This window comes from Pavona decussata, unplaced genomic scaffold, assembly GCF_977016875.1.
Source record: "Pavona decussata unplaced genomic scaffold, jaPavDecu1.1 SCAFFOLD_53, whole genome shotgun sequence".
Taxonomy (NCBI): Eukaryota; Metazoa; Cnidaria; class Anthozoa; order Scleractinia; family Agariciidae; genus Pavona; species Pavona decussata.
Window position 1 is genome coordinate 2,754,605 of NW_028145475.1, and position 17,734 is coordinate 2,772,338.

General features: G+C 38.6%; 1 protein-coding gene and 1 long non-coding RNA gene across 3 annotated transcripts; one reads left to right on the plus strand and one right to left on the minus strand.

Annotated features, from left to right (window-relative positions):
- The first annotated feature begins 1,108 nt into the window (after positions 1–1,108).
- On the plus strand, positions 1,109–15,571 carry LOC146480480 (uncharacterized). 2 transcript variants are annotated; one of them, XM_085109659.1, is made up of 13 exons: positions 1,109–1,190; positions 1,288–1,391; positions 2,655–2,715; positions 3,150–3,288; positions 4,196–4,283; positions 4,520–4,607; positions 7,068–7,165; positions 7,935–8,031; positions 8,521–8,623; positions 10,015–10,061; positions 10,713–10,826; positions 13,513–13,630; positions 15,314–15,571. In XM_085109659.1, the coding sequence occupies exons 2-13, from the start codon at positions 1,298–1,300 to the stop codon at positions 15,398–15,400; spliced, it is 1,134 nt and encodes a 377-aa protein (XP_084965785.1). In that variant the 5' UTR covers positions 1,109–1,190; positions 1,288–1,297; the 3' UTR covers positions 15,401–15,571. The 2 variants fall into 2 exon arrangements, with proteins under 2 accessions (XP_084965785.1, XP_084965784.1); XM_085109658.1 differs by having other exon boundaries at positions 1,115–1,391.
- On the minus strand, positions 11,613–12,013 carry LOC146480481 (uncharacterized). The gene is made up of 2 exons (XR_014864713.1): positions 11,940–12,013; positions 11,613–11,907 (listed from the first exon to the last, which is right to left on the minus strand). It is a non-coding gene; the product is annotated as an uncharacterized LOC146480481 (long non-coding RNA).
- Positions 15,572–17,734: the final 2,163 nt, after the last annotated feature.

Genomic DNA, 17,734 nt, shown 5'->3' on the forward strand with positions numbered 1-17,734 from the left:
TGAGTCATACCCAGGAGTCATAAGCGAGTTGTGCTCGCCAAGCGCGAAAAATATTTACTTAGTTCCACGCAATTCGGCAAGTAGACATCACGAGAGAGAGACTGGAAATAAGAGAGAGACACACACTGGTCGAAATACTCCGCACCTGACAACGCTGGGGTTGATTGTGGAATTTTAACAGAAAATTAGACTAATTTTTGTGCAGATATTTCGAGATAATTAATAAAAGAGTGTGCTCTAATAAACAAGCTGTCATTTGTAGCACTTACTACTAACACAACTATGACTAAAACACCCGTTAATAAATACATACATACACATACATACATCTTTATTTAACAATGCAGGTTAAAAGTGAATTGGCAAGACCGAAGTCCTGATGTGGACCTGCCTAACTACAGCTAATTAATCACATTTCAATATATAAATGTTAATTCAGCCAGCCACTAGTTACATTATTCCAGTTTGTGGAGTCATTTTATTAGTTATCAAGACGTCTATGGGAGAGGAAATGCAGGTGGAAACGTATCCTTCCGTAGCGATGAAGAAAAATGAATGCAAAAAAACCAAAAAAAAAAAAAAAAAAACGAAGACGTCGATCAAAAAGATACCCTACCGAAACTTCCACGCGGTCTGCCCTGAGGGCATAACGCGTAAATATACCATACCCCACCGAATTTTTGAAGCCGTCTGCCCTGCATCCCGCGTAATAAAGTACTTGTGGCTACGACACTGTGAGAACCTTCTTTAAAGTTTTCTGATGTGACTTTTTTGGACTAATTTAGAAGTTTACCATCCAGGCCCCAGTTGTTCAAAGAGCGGATAATTTTATCTATTGGATAGGTCGCTATGCCGCAGATAAAATTTGTGCAAGAATTGCCCCATAACCTTACAATTTGTGTATAAAGCAGAAGCATTTGTCTAATTTAAGTATGGGGTTGTGTGTAAAACTTGCCAAAAGCTTATGTTGGAGTACATTTTATCCGCTGGATAGCAATTTATCTACTGGCTGGATAAAGTTATCCACTCTTTGAACAACTACCCGTGGTACTGGGGCCAGGTCAATACCATCACGCTTTGCGCCCGCGAGAGAACTAGTTCCCAGTGAGTTCGCGCCACTAACATGGCCTTGTATATTTCATGATTTTGTTTTGTCTTGTTTGACGGCATTTAGTTGTTCATATCTTTTGGTAATTCAAGAGGTTTTCGCTTTAGAGGTTTTCGTTTTGTAGTTACATGATGCACAATATCTTCTAATCAATTTTATTGACTTATGTTCGGCGCCAGGCGATCTATAATGGCTGTCCATCTGTGGTTGCGTTCTGAACCAAAGATGAACGAACGCCGATCGGCGCTCTCCCCGGACAAATGCAAAGAACTTTTGTCGGCAGGTAAGCTTTAGTGTGATCAAGTTTGTCTTTATGGCTAGAAATCAAACAGTATTTTTGAAGTTAAAATATGCGGTTGGAAGATGTGTAACACAGACTTGTCACCTGGTAAATAAGTACCCGCGTGTAAAAAGTTGCGCAACATACAAATTATGGGGGTGTGTTTGGGGCGGGTGGGAGTTTGGGTAGTTTATGAGTTAGTTTTGGAGTATACAGCCAAGTGCCCACCAAAATAAAAGTCTCAGGATTTGATATTTCCAGACGTTGGCTTCTCTGGACATTCAGCTCTGCGGTTAGGCTGAGTGTTAGGCCTACCTAAGGGGAAGGGGCAGAGAGGTAAGGACCTTTCCTTCTCTCCTGAAAAAGCCTGATACTCAGGTTACAGTAAGGTAGAAAATGTCTTCTACATTTCTGGAGAGGATTTCTCAATAGCCAAGGTTTAAATGGAAAGCACGAAGCTGAATGGGAATTTTCAGAGGGTAGATGGGTTTCCAAGATGTGGTAGAAAGTTCTTCCCCCGTTCATTATTATGGGAAGATGTATAGCCATCGTTGGTTATGGATTGAAGTTTGTTGATAAATTGTTTGTGGAATGTACGGTAACCTGATCAGTAGATATAAGCTCATTACCTTTTGGAAGTGTGCATACATTAGGGGAAGCAGGGATGGCACAGTTGTGAGAACACTTGCCTCCCCCCAGTGTGGCCTGGGTTCGATTCCCTGACTCGGCATTATGTGGGTTGAGTTTGTTGTTGGTTCTTGTCCTTGCTCCGAGAGGTTTTTTTCAGGATACTCCAGTTTTCCTCTGTCCTCAAAAACCAGCATTTCCAAATATTTCCAATTCAATCTGGAGAGTGTCCTCATTTAGTGCTCTGTGCTAAACAATTATAATGGCACTTTATAAAGTGATTTTATTTTCATTCCCACTGCTTCAGACCAGCAACCAACACAAGAAAACATTCACCTACTGGAAATTGCCCTTGAAAGAACATTGACCATTTAAATTTAAATGTTGCCAAAAAATCTCAAACATTGGTGAATCCTACTTAAAGTTGAATAAAGGGTATTAAAGCAAAGTATATGAAGATGGGTGAGATAAAGATAAATATAAAGTTGAAACTGATCAATGTACATGACAGACCATACATACATTGTATTTATGGTGCAGTGGCTTAATTCCAGCTCCTGACTCACTTCCTTTAAAGTCAAGGGGATGTGGTGTCAAGAGACAATTAGTTAATTCATTTGAAAACTTCTATCAATTTAGGGTTCCAGATAACTGTTGAACGTTCAAGAGATCGGATTTTCAAAGATGAAGAGTTTGCAAGGTAAACTTTTGATATGGATAGACAGTGAATTGATGACCTTACTAAGTCAATTAAAAGAGTGTGAATGCAAAAATCATTTCAGTCTGAATGTTGTCTCACAATGAAAAAAATATCATGTGGAAAAATTATTGTTGTAGTAAATTGTTGTTGCTGGTTTTTTTTCCATTTGGTTTGATCTATCCTCAGTCAGATTAGTCACAAAACAATTAACTTGTAAGTGTAAAAGCGCGTGGTTACCCCTCAATTTCCAATAACCCTCACTGAGATCTGCGTTTGCCGCACAGTCATAAACTGTGTAAAACTATTTTTGTTTTAGTAGGATGATTCTTAAGCAACGTGCGTTCCTCGGACCATCCTGAGATGCACAGAATATATGCCTTGGGCAGTGCGTGGCAAAAAGAGGAACTATCTTTAATCTGTTTCTTATCTTTTAGCATCAAAGGAGTGAACATGGTACCTGAGGGATCTTGGATCACTGCTCCTAAAGAGGCATTCATACTGGGAATTAAAGAACTTTCTGCATCTTTATCCCCAATTCCTCACACCCATATATACTTTGCTCATGCATACAATGTGAGTAAGGAGTAGATAATACAGATGCTGCCAATACTGGTAATAATAATAATAATAATAATAACGATAACGATAACGATAACGATAACGATAACGATAACGATAAAGATAATGATAATGATAACGATAATAATAATAATAATAATAATAATAATAATAAATATAATAATAACAGCACCAACAACAGCTCACTTTCATTTATATGATTATTTGGGAGAATACCTTTAGTATGCATTCTGATTCAATGTCACAAGGTAACTGCACAAACTTTGTGTGAGCATACACACTGTAAATGTAATTTTATATCTTAGATAAGTGTCCTTACTTAGTGGGAAACTGCTATATTATATTGACACAGAAATAAAGTTACTATTATTATTAATATTCAGAACACTGTCTTGTCAGGAAACGTTTCTTCTAGAGGAGGTACAAAAATGAATGCTCAGATGTGTGAGAAAGGAAGGGCTTACACAGGAGGAAATTGGCCATCTATTCCACTCTATTGTTATATCTTACAGTAAATGGGTAAAGCTCCAGCCACTTGGGTCGCCCATGACCCAAGTCTTAAGTGATGCAATACGTTTGGTAAGGGATAGTAGGTGGGGATAGGATATGATTCACTTTCCCTTGAATGAGCGGCATTGCTAAATCTTTAAAATTTGAAACAAGTACCATTGATTAAATGTACTAGTCAGTATTATAATTTGGGCCTGCAGGTTTTAGCCACAGTGTAGTTGCTTATGTGAAAGGGAGCCAAATATTTTAATCCATTATCCAGGGAAAATAGTTATCATTATTTGAATTTATTCAGCTAGTTAGTTAATGCAGTTAGTCACCTAACCTTAGCTTGTTTCATTTTGTTTCATTTTATTTCTTATTCATAGTTGTATCGTTTAATCAATTTTAGAACCAGGAAGGCTGGGCAGACATCCTTAATCGCTTTATAGAAGGTGGTGGAAGAATTTTAGATGTCGAATACATGACAGATGACTACAGTAAGCAAAATAATATGTTCATTTTTCACATCTTACTTATGGATAACTCTCTTTGCCCTCATTTAAATACTGTATGCCATTTTTGTCAAAACCTAATATAATTTATACCAGTGGATACAATCTACCAAACAAATTAAATCAATAATTGATACAATAATTAGGTTTTCAAATTCAAAGCCTACATGTACGGCATTTGCTGGAAGTGAGAGGTCATGGCTTGTTCTTTTTCTCTACAGACAGACGAGTAGCTGCAGCCTTTCCTCCTTTAGCTGGTTTTGCAGGAATGGCAGTTGGTCTCATTACATGGTGTCATCAACAGATGAGGTTTGTGGTCAGGTTTCCCCCCTCTCTTTCTCTTTATTTGTCATCCCTACTTCTTTTTGCCATATACCAAGACTGCTACATTTAGCATTCCCTTTTGTGATAGGTAAGAGGGCAAGATACATGCTCGCCAAGCAAATGATTGCTCAAACCAACTGAGCTTTTTCTGCTCAGGACTTTACTTGCTTGTATGATGGCAGCTTGCACTTTGGTTATCAAGAAAGGGATTGCAATCTTGTGTATTCCAAGTTCTACTTAAATTTTTTCTTATAATGTATAATTAAAATCTGACCTGTTGGACCAGTTCATTAAAATATATACTTATTGTGAAACGAAATAAAGTTGAAAGTTACAAGCAGAATAGAATAGAATAGACTGTTTATTCAAAAATACATCGCAGTCATTAGACTGAATTGCGTATTTTACAGAGAAATATATAAATAGGTAAATGCTAAAACTAATTACAATATAAAAATATAAGTATCTAATGGGATTAAAATATGTTTGATTACTAGCTATATACTACGCGTTGTTTGTTGCTAGGCATCTTTTGATATTGCATACACAAAGGACTGTATGAAGCGGTCTGTGCGTGAGCGTGGTAGATTGTATGTTCTCTGTTGTCGCAGGCTGTAGCTTTGTTCATTTCTTGGAGGCAGTAAGTTTTGTAGTTTATGCCCCAAGTTGTTGGCGATTGAATCAAAGAGTCGTTTACATAGTTCATTGTGTCTCTCTTTTAGCGTTGGCAGGCCTAGGCTGTCCAAGCAGTCCTGATATGACATATCTGGGAGAATTATGGAAAGAACTCTTTTCTGTATTCTCTCCATATCCTCACTGAGATAAGCGGTGAGCGCGTGATGGAAGAGGGGAGTGCAATATTCTAGGACAGATCTGATTGTTATACAATAGAAATTCACAATGTCATTACAAGATACACAAGCCCTTTTCAGGGCCCAGTTGTTCAAAGCCCGATTAAGCTAACCCTGGGTTAACGCAAACTTTGGCTCGAATTTAATTGCTAATCAATGACGATTTTTCCAAAAGATTTTTGGCCCTCGGTTTTTAATTAGACTTTTCTTTACCTTTAGCTCGAAATTAGCCTTTAAAACCATTTTTAATGAGCGAGATGAAAGCCTCGATTAACTTCTAATCGTGGATTAGCGTTAATCGGCTTTTGAACAACCAGGCCCAGGAGAGCAATGAAAGGTATCCGCTTGTTTGCCTTCTTAATGCAATCTACGACGTGATTGTTCCATTTGAGGTCATTAGATATGGTAACACCTAGGATTTTGGGGCAATTGATGACGGGAAGGGCTTTGCTATCTACTACAAGTGGAGAAAAGTTATGAGGATTTTCGTTAAAGTCAATAATTAACTCTTTGCACTTGTCAGCGTTGAGTTGCATCAGCTGGGATTGGGACCAGGTGTCCACTGCAGTAACAACGCGTTGTACGTCACCCAGGGAGCCATGGGGTATGGTTTGAGAGATGGTAGTATCATCTACGTACTTCCACGTTGGGGCGTCAACTTTAAAATCGTTTATCATGAGCAGAAAGAGCCATGGTCCGAGTTTGGTTACCTGTGGGACCCCGGCCGGGACTGGGCCCCACTCAGAGAAACTGCCAACAGTCTGCTGACAGTTTTACCCGTTGTTGCCGGTTTATCAGGAAATCTCACCCAGGCTTTGATGCTGCGCGGCATGTCAAGACCATTGATCTTGGCAACGAGGATCGTATCAAATGCCTTTTGATAGTCAAATAGCACGACCCTGACGGCTGCCCCTGTCCTGTCTGTAGCCTGTGACCAGTGGTGAAACATCGAGATCAGGGCGAATAAGGTGGAGGATTTGGGGATGCCACCATACTGATCATAGTTGATCTTCTTGAGTACTGCGGGGCCAACATGAGTGGCTACAACAAAGTCTTCCGCGAGTTTCGCGATGGTGGGGGTCAGGGAAATGGGGCGCAGATGCTTACTTAGGTCTTCAACAGGCTTCTGTTTGGGTAGCGGTACAACGTCAGCTAGCTTCCACGGGTAGGGCAGCTTTTGCTCTTTATAGCTGGAGTTGAGTATAGCCGTAACGGGTTCAACAAGAACCTCTGCATACTCTCGCAGGAGCCAATTAGGAACACAGTCAGGTCCGGCTGCTTTATGCGGGTTTAAAAGCTTCAAAGCATCCAAGACCGCAGACTTGGATACAGACAACACATAGGGGTCATCCTCGTGGGCTGCGATGGGCACTAATGGCTGAAAGTTTTCCATTGGTGCAAGAAAGGCTGAGTTAATTTTGTTGGCTATTTCAAGTTCGCTCAAATCGCCATCCAAATGTAAGCTGGAAAGAAACGACAGAGCACAACTCCCCCTCCCCATGAACTCAAAATTATGTAGAACCAAATAAGTTGATTTAAGCTTTATTTCTAGAAGATTAAAGAAAGGACAATGGCAATGTCTTATCTCTTTTAGCCCTCAAAAGCCAATGCCAGCTCTAGAGCCTTATGACAGTGATTCAGTAATGGTAGATGATTTGAAGAATCAGCTTCAGGATGTGGCCAAGGCAAAAGGTAGGGTGCATTATGCTTCTAGTTTTGAGCGAGCCAACAGGACAAAAGTTCCAAGACACTTGGATAGAGACTTGCCTTTGTACATTAACAGGCTTCTTTTGAATGTTTCTTCTGAAAACAATTCAGTGGAACTGGTAATTTGTGAGTGTAGGGGTCCATCTGAGCAGTCTGCGTAGCAAAATTCAGACCAATGAGGGAACCAATCTCTCATCAGAATGTCCTTTTTTATCATGGACCAGTTCAGCCATGTAATAATGATATTTTCGCAGAATATTATAGTTAATGTTTGGCAAGCAAGGCCCGCGTTGACCCAGCGGAACACCCTGCAGGGTGTTTACCATATTTAGCATAAGTCGATCAAGCATATATTATCGATTAATTCTTCGTCCCCTTCTTATGTTGCTGCAAGTTTCCTTCGCAGCAAGGTTAATCCCTCCCACCCTTCCTTTTTATGTAGCCTTTAATTTATTTACTGTTGTTGTTCGCTTTCGCTCCTTTGTAACGCATGTTCGGTTTTGTTACATGCCGTTTCCTAGCATTGTTAACATGCTAGCATAAGAAGTAGCATTTATTAATAAATTAAGAGCGGGGAATTGCTGCCTGCCCCTTCAACCCTATTGCAGCCTTCTTATGGACTAACCCCACTTTTTTTCCTTCACACCAGTTTCTTTGTATTTATTATTTTAATGAACACGAGCCTTCCATCAGTCTGTCAGTATATTGTTTTGATGACTGTGTCATATGTCATGTTTATTTTACTCTTTCTCAGGACTTTCAGAGTGTTACCCTCGTATAGTAGTCATAGGTGCACTGGGACGCTGTGGTAAAGGAGCTTTGGATATGGCACTTAAAGCAGGGATACCAAGGTCACCACAGGCTACTGCATACATCAATAACTAGAGCTGCAAGTTTGGGATTTGTACCACAGTGATGTTGCATATTTTGTCAAAATGAGTTCTCATTAGGGTTAAGTTGGGCTGTAAGTTTGATTTCTCCATCTGAAAAAATATACCGTCCCCTAAAAATTCCTACTTTTACTGTGCATTGGTCCCAATCGTTAAATGGTAGAGGAATTTTATGACTCAAACAAATCCTACAGTGATTCAGAATAATAAAATCTTTAATCTTAATCTTAAATCTTTTACCTAACCTGCAGATGCTCTATTTTCGGTTTAACTTGGCAGTGCATTCCCAGTTACACATGTATATAATAATAATAACAATATTAAACCCAGAACACAGAAAATTACCTTAATATTGCAGATTACCCTGTCTCCCATGGGATGTGGGGGGGAGTTGATGACCTGATGTTTTAATCCTGGATGCTCATGTTCATTTTTCATTGGTTTTAACAGGTCACACATTGCAGAATGGGACATGAATGAAACAAAGGATGGGGGTCCATTTGAAGAAATTCTTAAGTACGACATCTTTGTCAACTGCATCAGGCTAATGAAGGTACAATCATACAGCCATTTACTTTAATGTACAACCTCAGCAAATCATTGCCTTTAAAATGGTTCAATTCATTGCTAGCAAGACTTCATATACAGCGTATGTGGGTATTGTGCCGTATTGTGGGTATTTGTGTATTGTGCCGTGAGGCCACGAGTCTAGAAATGGCCAGTGTTAGAATTCTTTTTTGTCACAAATTTGCACAGGTACCCAAAGCTCTGAGTCTTTGTAAATAGTCTTTGTATTACATGTAGGTGTATGGCACAAGTAGAGGCTAGCTCTAGCCTCTTGTTGGTAGAAGAATCTATCTTGAGAGAGAAATGTTGACTCATTTCATGCACAAGTGAAAGTTATTAATAAAGAAGAGGCCTTTCTGCGGAATTGTTTTCTTGTTTGTTTTATTTCCTTAAGAAGAAATCTTTGAAACTTTGAGCTTTTCGATTTTTTTTTTTTGCTGTGAAGCATTTTGAGGAGATTGGCCAATTATAAAAACTTCACTAGGTTGATTAAGGAAGAAAAATCATACATACTTGGGTCATAACAGTTCCTCAGCTTAAAAACTGGAAGGAGATCTAATAATTATAATTATTAAAGAGTGGAAAACTAAATAATCCAGAGAGAAACCCATAGACCAAGGACATTCAACAAACTCAACTCACATGTATATGGGGAGAAGGGATGGCGCAGTGGCAAGAACACTTGCCTCCCACCAATGTGGCCCGGGTTTGATTCCCGGACTTGGGGTCTTATGTGGGTTGAGTTTGTTGTTGTTCTCGTCCTTGCTCCAAGAGGTCTCCAGGTACTCCAGTTTTCCCCTCTGCTCAAAAACCAACATAACCAAATTCTAATTCAATCCGGAATCTTAGGGCCACAGGTTTGTCAGTCGTAACAGACTGTTAATTGTCACCCTCGTCAAACAAAGTTGATTTGATTTACTTACCTTGCCTTGCCTCTTGTACCTAGAGAGGAGCCAGTCTCTGTCCCTTCTTGTCAGAAAAAATGGATTATCAAGGGTCAAAATTTTTAAGAATTCACGTATGCTTAAATATTTCCTATCCTCCCACCTTCTTAGTACTGGATCCTTCTTTATGCAAAATGTGGGGTCAACCATTGATTATTTATTTGGCTTTCTTCACTTCACATGGTTGATAAGAAAGAATCTCCTGCCTTTTCATGAGTAAGGGTTGATACACCTTTAGAAAAAATTTATTCACAGTTGATAAAAAAAAAGACATCTGATGTTATTCTCAATCAATACAAGAATGCAAGAAAACTAAAATTATAACACATGAAGCTGTGTGTTTGTGGCAATATACATCCTGGATCTACCTTTCAACTTGTCCTCAGGATGATAGTATATAAGTGTTGTGCTTGATGAGAAAATTACTTTGCAGAAAATTCCACCATTTCTGACCAGGAAGGTGCTGGACACCGATCAGAGGTGAATTATAACAGCACACTTAATCCTGAAAAATAACCAATAACCATCCAAGTGAGAGGAAGGTGGAACTAAACAAACTAATGCTTAGGGGAGGCCAGTCTTAAATATGGAAAAATGTAATATTTCTTTTCAGTTTTGGTTGTTTGTTTTTCCATTTAAATATATTTTTTTATAGAGGTGCATCATAAACATAGCAATTGAAGTTCCTCATCTACCAAGTACAAGGTTCTAAAATAATATTAATCCACCAAGAATGTGCTTATCGCAGCTACAACTCACTGATGCAAGCGTCAGAGATTTCAAATTTGAGCTCTTTAAAGCTGTCAGATGGGCTCACATACATGTACATGGCCATGAAATATTTTGCTTGCATAACCAAGTATGTTATTAATAATTATTGTCCTTCTTTAAAATGGCATGTCGCGTACACTGTATGCACTAGTCAGAATTAATCAGATGTGAGCACTTTGTGAAATTTCTTCATGTTTTTCATGTAATTTATAAACATGCAAGGAAAATGTAAAAAAAAAAAAAAAAAAAACAGAATCACAAGGAACTCTTGAAGATATTTATAAATTTTTATTTTTGTGAAGCCTTTGGCAAGTAGTTAAAAGTGGTTCTTTGTTTGAATCTTGTGATTTTTCATTTCAGGAATCTTTCAGTGGTGGTTGATGTCAGCTGTGACATCAGTAATCCAAACAATCCTCTGCCATTCTTAGATTTCCTCACCACCTTTGAACAGCCCAGCAGCCGTCTGCAGCTCAGGTTGGCATGTATTGTCGGAGTATTTTATGCTTGATGGAACATTTCTTGTATGCCACTAAACCAAACTGTGCATGTTTAGTTACTGTTAGTTTTCTGTTTCTAAAGTTGATCAGACTTCTCAGCTGAATTAGGCCATTGGCTTAAAGGGGCAGTGTCACCGAATTTTTTGTGTTACTTTTAATAGCCAGAAACATAATTGAATTAATGGAATCATCAAAATAATGGTTCAGTTTTGTTAACAATAACCCTAATAATGCACAGAAACTAGTGTTAATTATCTTTTGCTGGGGATGGCTACGATGGAAATGGATTGCAACTTGAAAAATGTGGCCAGTTTTTTCAAGTTCCTCCTGTGTATTGTATAGAAGTCGTCAAAAACTGCTTGTAGTTTGTTCTTCCCAGGATAAATACCTTGATATTTCCCTCTCAGTGCTCTAACAGCAATGTCATGTAAGAAAAAAGGTTCTTTGTCAAATATTTGAGCCATTTTGACGAAAATATAGCAAAATCACCGTGACAGTGTCCCTTTAAGGTGGCCGAACACAGTTTGCGCGCGCCTTACAGATTCTGTCAGTGAGGCTATTAACCGCGCGCTAGGGTTGTGGTACGCAAATACGGCGGTCGATAAAGGGATCCCTCAATTTCACATGAAATGGATAATAAATTTAAGTTTTGATCCTAAATAACTAAGTTTCTCGTTTGTGAACCCTTTTTCTTTTCTTTCCAAGCAAAAAAGTCATTCACCGAGACCTTTTGCATGCTTTTCATCTTTGCCATGAAATCCAATTAAGGACGGTGCCTACTAATACCGAAGTATTTTTGTGCGGTTAATGACTATGCGGGAAAAGCAGATCTTAGCAAGGCCTATTGGAATCCAAAAAGAAAATTGGGGGTAACCACGCATTTTTCAGTGATAATTAAGCAACAATATCTCTAAAAAGTGCCAAAATATAAAGCAATGTATGGGATTTTTTCCCAAATTGAAGCTTAATTTACACTGAAAAATGCATGGTTACCCCCAATTTTCTTTTGAGACACCAAAGGCATTTGGTAAGTTCTGCTTTATCCGCATAGTTTTAAACTGCGCAAAAATATTCCTGTATTAGTAGGCACCACCCATAGGAAACCCGAGTATCTCGCGATGCGCAGGACGTATGCGCAGTAACAATAGTAGGCACCGTCCTTAAAGCCACGCATGCGCATTTGATCAAAAAATTGCGACTGGTTGTTTTCGTGGAAATGAACTGTTTTCCAAGGAACCACTCATTAGAATTTCGTGACATTTGGCATGAAAATAGTTCCCTAAAAGCGTAACTCGCCTACAAAGAGAAACCTAAATCTAACAGAGGGTATCTTTACAAAACATTAAAATGCAAAATCAATATTTACAGGAGATCTCTCTGTTAAAATTACATGAAAGTAGTGCAACTGTGTCAGTGTTTTGTGAGTTTTTCTGGATACAAAAAATGGGAAAAATCTAATGAGTACATTTTCTAAAAATAAAGGAAATCTACTATTTTTAGACGTTTAATAGTTCGCTGCATTGCCATGGAAACGGTACTTAGCTCAACAAGACGTACGAAAATACATTTCTTCTTAGTTAGTCTTTCTCCATACCAATTTTGGGCGTCCAGAAATACATAGTTTCCAAATAACGTCTTCTAACACCTGTACACTAAAAAACTGTATTCGGCCACCTTAAGCCTGTCCTCTTTTGTCCCATGTTTCCTTTGAATAAAAAAAATTGCTCCATATTGTCTCTCTTCACCTTACAGTTTATTTATAGGTTCCAGCAAAGTGTTTTGATAGCGTAAATGTCATGTAGAACAAAAGTACTGGAGACCTGTACAAGTATGGGATCACATCCAGTGGGGGTGGGGGGGAGCAATGATACTCCCAGTTGATTCACCTCTCTGCGGCCTGAGGGGGACACTATCTATACATACAAAAGGGGAAGACAAAATGAAAAGTTGTGAAGTCCTAAAAAGCCACTTACAACAGTCTGGCCGAAAAACCCTTCAATTGTAAATTTTTGGAAAATGTCATGCTATTACTACTGCACCATGACTGCTGCCCCTAGACCAGATTCTTGTCTTTTCTTGATCAGATGCAGGTACATTGTATTTTACTGTCTTGGGTTACTCTAACTAACAATTCACAAAGAAGCATTTGAATTCCCTGTGTGGAGTAAGATTATCTCCCACGATTGGCCAAGATGCAATATGGAACAGTAAAATCTGTAACATATTAAAGTTCAAATGAGGCCTTAAGCTACTGTTCAAATCAAATGTTAAAATCCAAGCTTTCGCCAATCAACGACATCATCAGGGATCATTCCGCCCTTGATCGGCTTGAACGTTTGATTTTAGAGGGTCGTACAGGGGTATTTTCGTGATGCGTGATTAGCTGATTTTATTTCCCGTGAAACGTGAGTGTAATAAATTATTCTTCGTAATCCGTGACCTGAAGGTTTTGCGTGACCCGTGAAGAGCTTGAAAACGAAATTTTCATTTCTGTGATCCGTGATTTGCTAATTTTTCTGTTCGTGAACCGTGCAAGAGACCCCCCCCCCCCCCCCCCCTGTACGACCCTCATTTTACGACAACATACAAAGATTGGTAAAATCTGTGTTTGATTCATGCTGTATGTTTCTCACCACAAACAAAAATGTGTATTTTTTTTGCAGTAATTCTGCAAAACCTTTGGATGTTGTGGCAATAGACAACCTACCATCCTTGCTACCAAGAGAAAGCAGTGTTCAGTTTGCAAAGAGCATCACCCCATACCTACTGAAACTCCCTGAGGTATTGATTCATCAATCATTTGTCAAATTATGCAATTTTCTGCTGCTTAAGGCTGGTTTCCATATGATCGCGGATCGCAGATCGCAATAAGGTCTGCGATCGTCTGCGATCATATGGAAACATACTTCTGCGATCGTCTGCGATCCTGCGATCATGATCGCAGACGATCGCAGAAGATAGAACATAAAGGCTGGTCTCCATATGATCGCGGATCGCAGATCGCAGATCGCAATAAGGTCTGCGATCGTCTGCGATCATATGGAAACATACTTCAGCGATCGTCTGCGATCCTGCGATCGTGATCGCAGACGATCGCAGAAGATAGAACCATGTTCTATCTCCTGCGATCGTCTGCGATCCCCTGCGATCAATTGCCATTGTGCGATCATATGGAAATCAAAGTTTTGCAGTCCGCGATCGAAACGCATCCCATAATATTTCGGGTTCTCTCCCACGATTCAACGCTCGTGTGAACGGTCTATGTAGCAACAATCATTTCGTTGTCATTTCGAGGAATTTATGGAAGAAGTTGCTCGTTATGAATGTGTTTACAATCGCAGCAGAAAAGATTTTAAAGACAAGAACAAAAAGGCCAACTGTTGGGACAAAATCGGGCAGAGGTTTTATTTATCGGCCGGGGGAGCAGAGGCCAAATTTCGCAACATAAGAACTGCGTACCGTCGTTATCGAATCCAAAACCGATGTTTTCGACGGTTTTAGAGCTGACGACGACTCGCTTCATGACAAAAAGAAGAAGTAAATTTGCTTGCGGCAAAATTTCTGCTTTTCCACGTTCGCGATGTTGTTTGCTTTTCAGCCTACACGCGCGTGTATATTTGACATTTCCGCTCACCAAAACGTATGGCTACGGTCGGCTCTGCGATCGTTGCAATTATATGGAAACAGCCTATTTGCGATCGTCTGCGATTGTTTGCGATCTGCGATCGTCTGCGATCGACTGCGATTATATGGAAACCAGCCTTTAGATAGAACATGGTTCTATCTTCTGCGATCGTCTGCGATCACGATCGCAGGATCGCAGACGATCGCAGAAGTGTTTCCATATGATCGCAGACGATCGCAGACCTTATTGCGATCTGCGATCCGCGATCATATGGAAACCAGCCTTTAGTCATAACAATCACTACTGGCAGTGGTGATTGATTATAAGGTGAAGAAAATGCACCCCAACCCCTGTGTATCTGGAAGTGTAAAATGATATACGTTACTGGAAATGAAGCAGTAATTCGTCTTTCAGACGAGCCCTAAGGTTAGATTTCAGGTTTACATTATATTTAAGTCAATAAATGGGTTTGTACAGAGCTTCTGGAATTCTTGAAAAGATATGGAAATCTGTAAACTAGTATTCCAGACCTGGAAAAAGTATGGAAAATAAAGATAAAGTTTGGACTTTTTTTAAAGCTTAATTCCAAAGTGAAATCTTTGCCAGCTAGTTGAATTTGATTAAAATAATGTCTTAGCCAAAATGCTCAATCGCAGAATCATGAAAACTCTGGCCTGTACCCCTGATGGATAGTCTTCAATTTTGCGTACACAATGTGTAAGAACCCTGTAATATAATTATCAGTGTTTTATGTTCATTTTGTTTTTTCAGTTACGATATATAAAGACTGTTGACAACTCCACCTTTCATAATATATATATTTTTGCTTTTCTTACTAGGTGGATACACATCCAGTGTGGGTTCGTGCCAGGGAAAAGTTTGATGAGAAAGTTGCAGAGATTTTGAAACAAAACAATGGGAGCTAACTGGACTTCATTCAAGAACCATCTTATCACCAAAATTATTAAAAACATTGCTAAATGAGTTTTCATTTTACACTGTAGTCTTCAAATTAGTTAGGTTGGGTGTGTACTTGGGGCTTTCATTATTTCATAGCCAGTCTAATCCAACCAAAGTGTGCAAGAGCAGTGGTGGTGGTCCGGGGGGTTAGGGGGGGGGGGGGGTGGGCTTCTTGTATTTGGGGTAGGGTATGAGGTGTTTCTTGGTATCTAAAGTGTCTAAAAATTATATTTATTTAATTACCAGTACACTTGCTGACCCTATGTATTGTCTGAATTTTCAAATAACAAATTATTTTTGAGCATCACAGCTTGAGTCAGTCAACATTCTCCTTCCAACTGAAATGAGTTCTCTAAGAAAAGGAATTTTTGCAGTTGTTGTGGTTGGTTCACTGTTCTTTCTCATGCTAGAGGAAAGATCAACCTGTACAATATCATTTTCAACATCTTTCTATTTATGATAAAAGGTAATAACCTTCTAAAAATCATATACATTTTTCAAATGTGAAGCAATAAGCAAACTCATTTAAAATGAAGTTCAAATAATATATTTTTTATCTTGTGGTTTTAATTTGTTTTTGAGTTATACTTTCCTTTGTTCCAGAACATGATTATTCATGATTTATGATAACTATTCAAGGAAAAATTCAAATCAGTTAAAAACTTAAATCACAACAGAACCGTCCAAACGTCAAACTCATTAAGGTGTAATAGCTTAAAATTGTATTTTATATTGATTCAACTCTGAATGGTAATAAAATTGCATTACGCGTGGACTGGATTGCTTCTATTGATTCATTAGTACTGAATGAACGAACAAACGAACGAACGAACGAGCGAGCGAACGAACGAACGAACGAGCGAGCGAACGAACGAACGAACGAACGAACAAACGAACGAACGAGCGAGCGAATAAACGAACGAACGAATCTCAACTAGTGTCAGCGGCAGATAGCCAAGGCAAGGCGAAGTCAAAACAGGTGGAAAGAATTTCACAAAGAAAAGAGTTTATCCCGACATTTCTTCAACCAATTTGCGTTCACTTCTACTTTCCCCACGGTCTCTGATCGTTTCCGTGAATTATGAGCCACTGATTTACTGCTATCCAACTTTTCAAACTCATTACGAATTTTCTATTGTTTCAACATTTGCACTTAAATTTCTGTCGTAACCATTGACGAAGTTTCAATGCTAGAACTCTTCTAGAAACGTAGAAAATCGCCTTTGAATATTGAAACAATAGAATTTTTTTAATGAGCTAAACTGAGCCCGATTTTCAAAAATGGAAGCGGTCCCTTTTCAACTTATTAACCAATTTCTCTTGTTTAAATATTCATACGTTACATTTCTCTCTGGAAAAGAGTATTTTGTCCAACCCTTTTCGCCTGTTGGAAAGATTGTTACACAACTAACATATTGACGAAGTGTCAAGACTGGAGCTCTTGTAAAAAACGTAGAAAATCGCCTTTGAATATTGAAACAATAGAAATGTTTTAATGAGGAAAACTGAGCCCGATTTTCAAAAATCGAAGAGCTCCCTTTTCAACTCATTAACAAATATCTATTGTTTCAATATTCATACGTTAATTTCTCTCTGGAAAAGAGGATTTTCTCCAAAGTTTTTCGCCCGTTGGAAAGACTGTTAGATTGTAAAGATATTGACGAAGTGTCAAGACTGGAGCTCTAGTAGAAATGTAGAAAATCGCCTTTGAATATTGAAACAATAGAAATTTTTTAATAACAAAACTGAGCCCGATTTTCAAAAATGGAAGAGGTCCCTTTTCAACTTATTAACCAATTTCTATTGTTTAAATATTCATACGTTACATTTCTCTCTGGAAAAGAGTATTTTGTCCAACCCTTTTCGCCTGTTGGAAAGATTGTTACACAACTAACATATTGACGAAGTGTCAAGACTGGAGCTCTTGAAAAACGTAGGAAATCGCCTTTAAATATTGAAACAATAGGAATTTTGTAATGAGCAAAGCTGAGTCCGATTTTCAAAAATCTAAGAGCTCCCTTCTCAACTCATTAACCAATTTCTATTGTTTCAATATTCATACGTTAATTTCTCCCTGGAAAAGAGGATTTTCTCCGAAGTTTTTAACCCGTTGGAAAGATTGTTACACAACTAACATATTATCGAAGTGTCAAGACTGGCGCTCTAGTAGAAAAAAAAAACGCCTTTGAATATTGAAACAATAGGAATTTTTAATGAGCAAAACTGAGCCCGATTTTTAAAAATCCGAGAGGTCCTTTTTCAACTCATTAACAAATTTCTATTGTTTCAATATTCATACG

What these genes read in the sequence shown, in the direction of transcription:
- LOC146480480 (XM_085109658.1), top strand. Translation starts at nt 1,274, where the DNA reads ATGTTCGGCGCCAGGCGATCTATAATGGCTGTCCATCTGTGGTTGCGT. An exon ending in ACTTTGCTCATGCATACAAT is followed by an intron (nt 3,289 to 4,195) that starts GTGAGTAAGGAG and finishes AATCAATTTTAG; the next exon opens with AACCAGGAAGGCTGGGCAGA. An exon ending in ATACATGACAGATGACTACA is followed by an intron (nt 4,284 to 4,519) that starts GTAAGCAAAATA and finishes TTTTCTCTACAG; the next exon opens with ACAGACGAGTAGCTGCAGCC.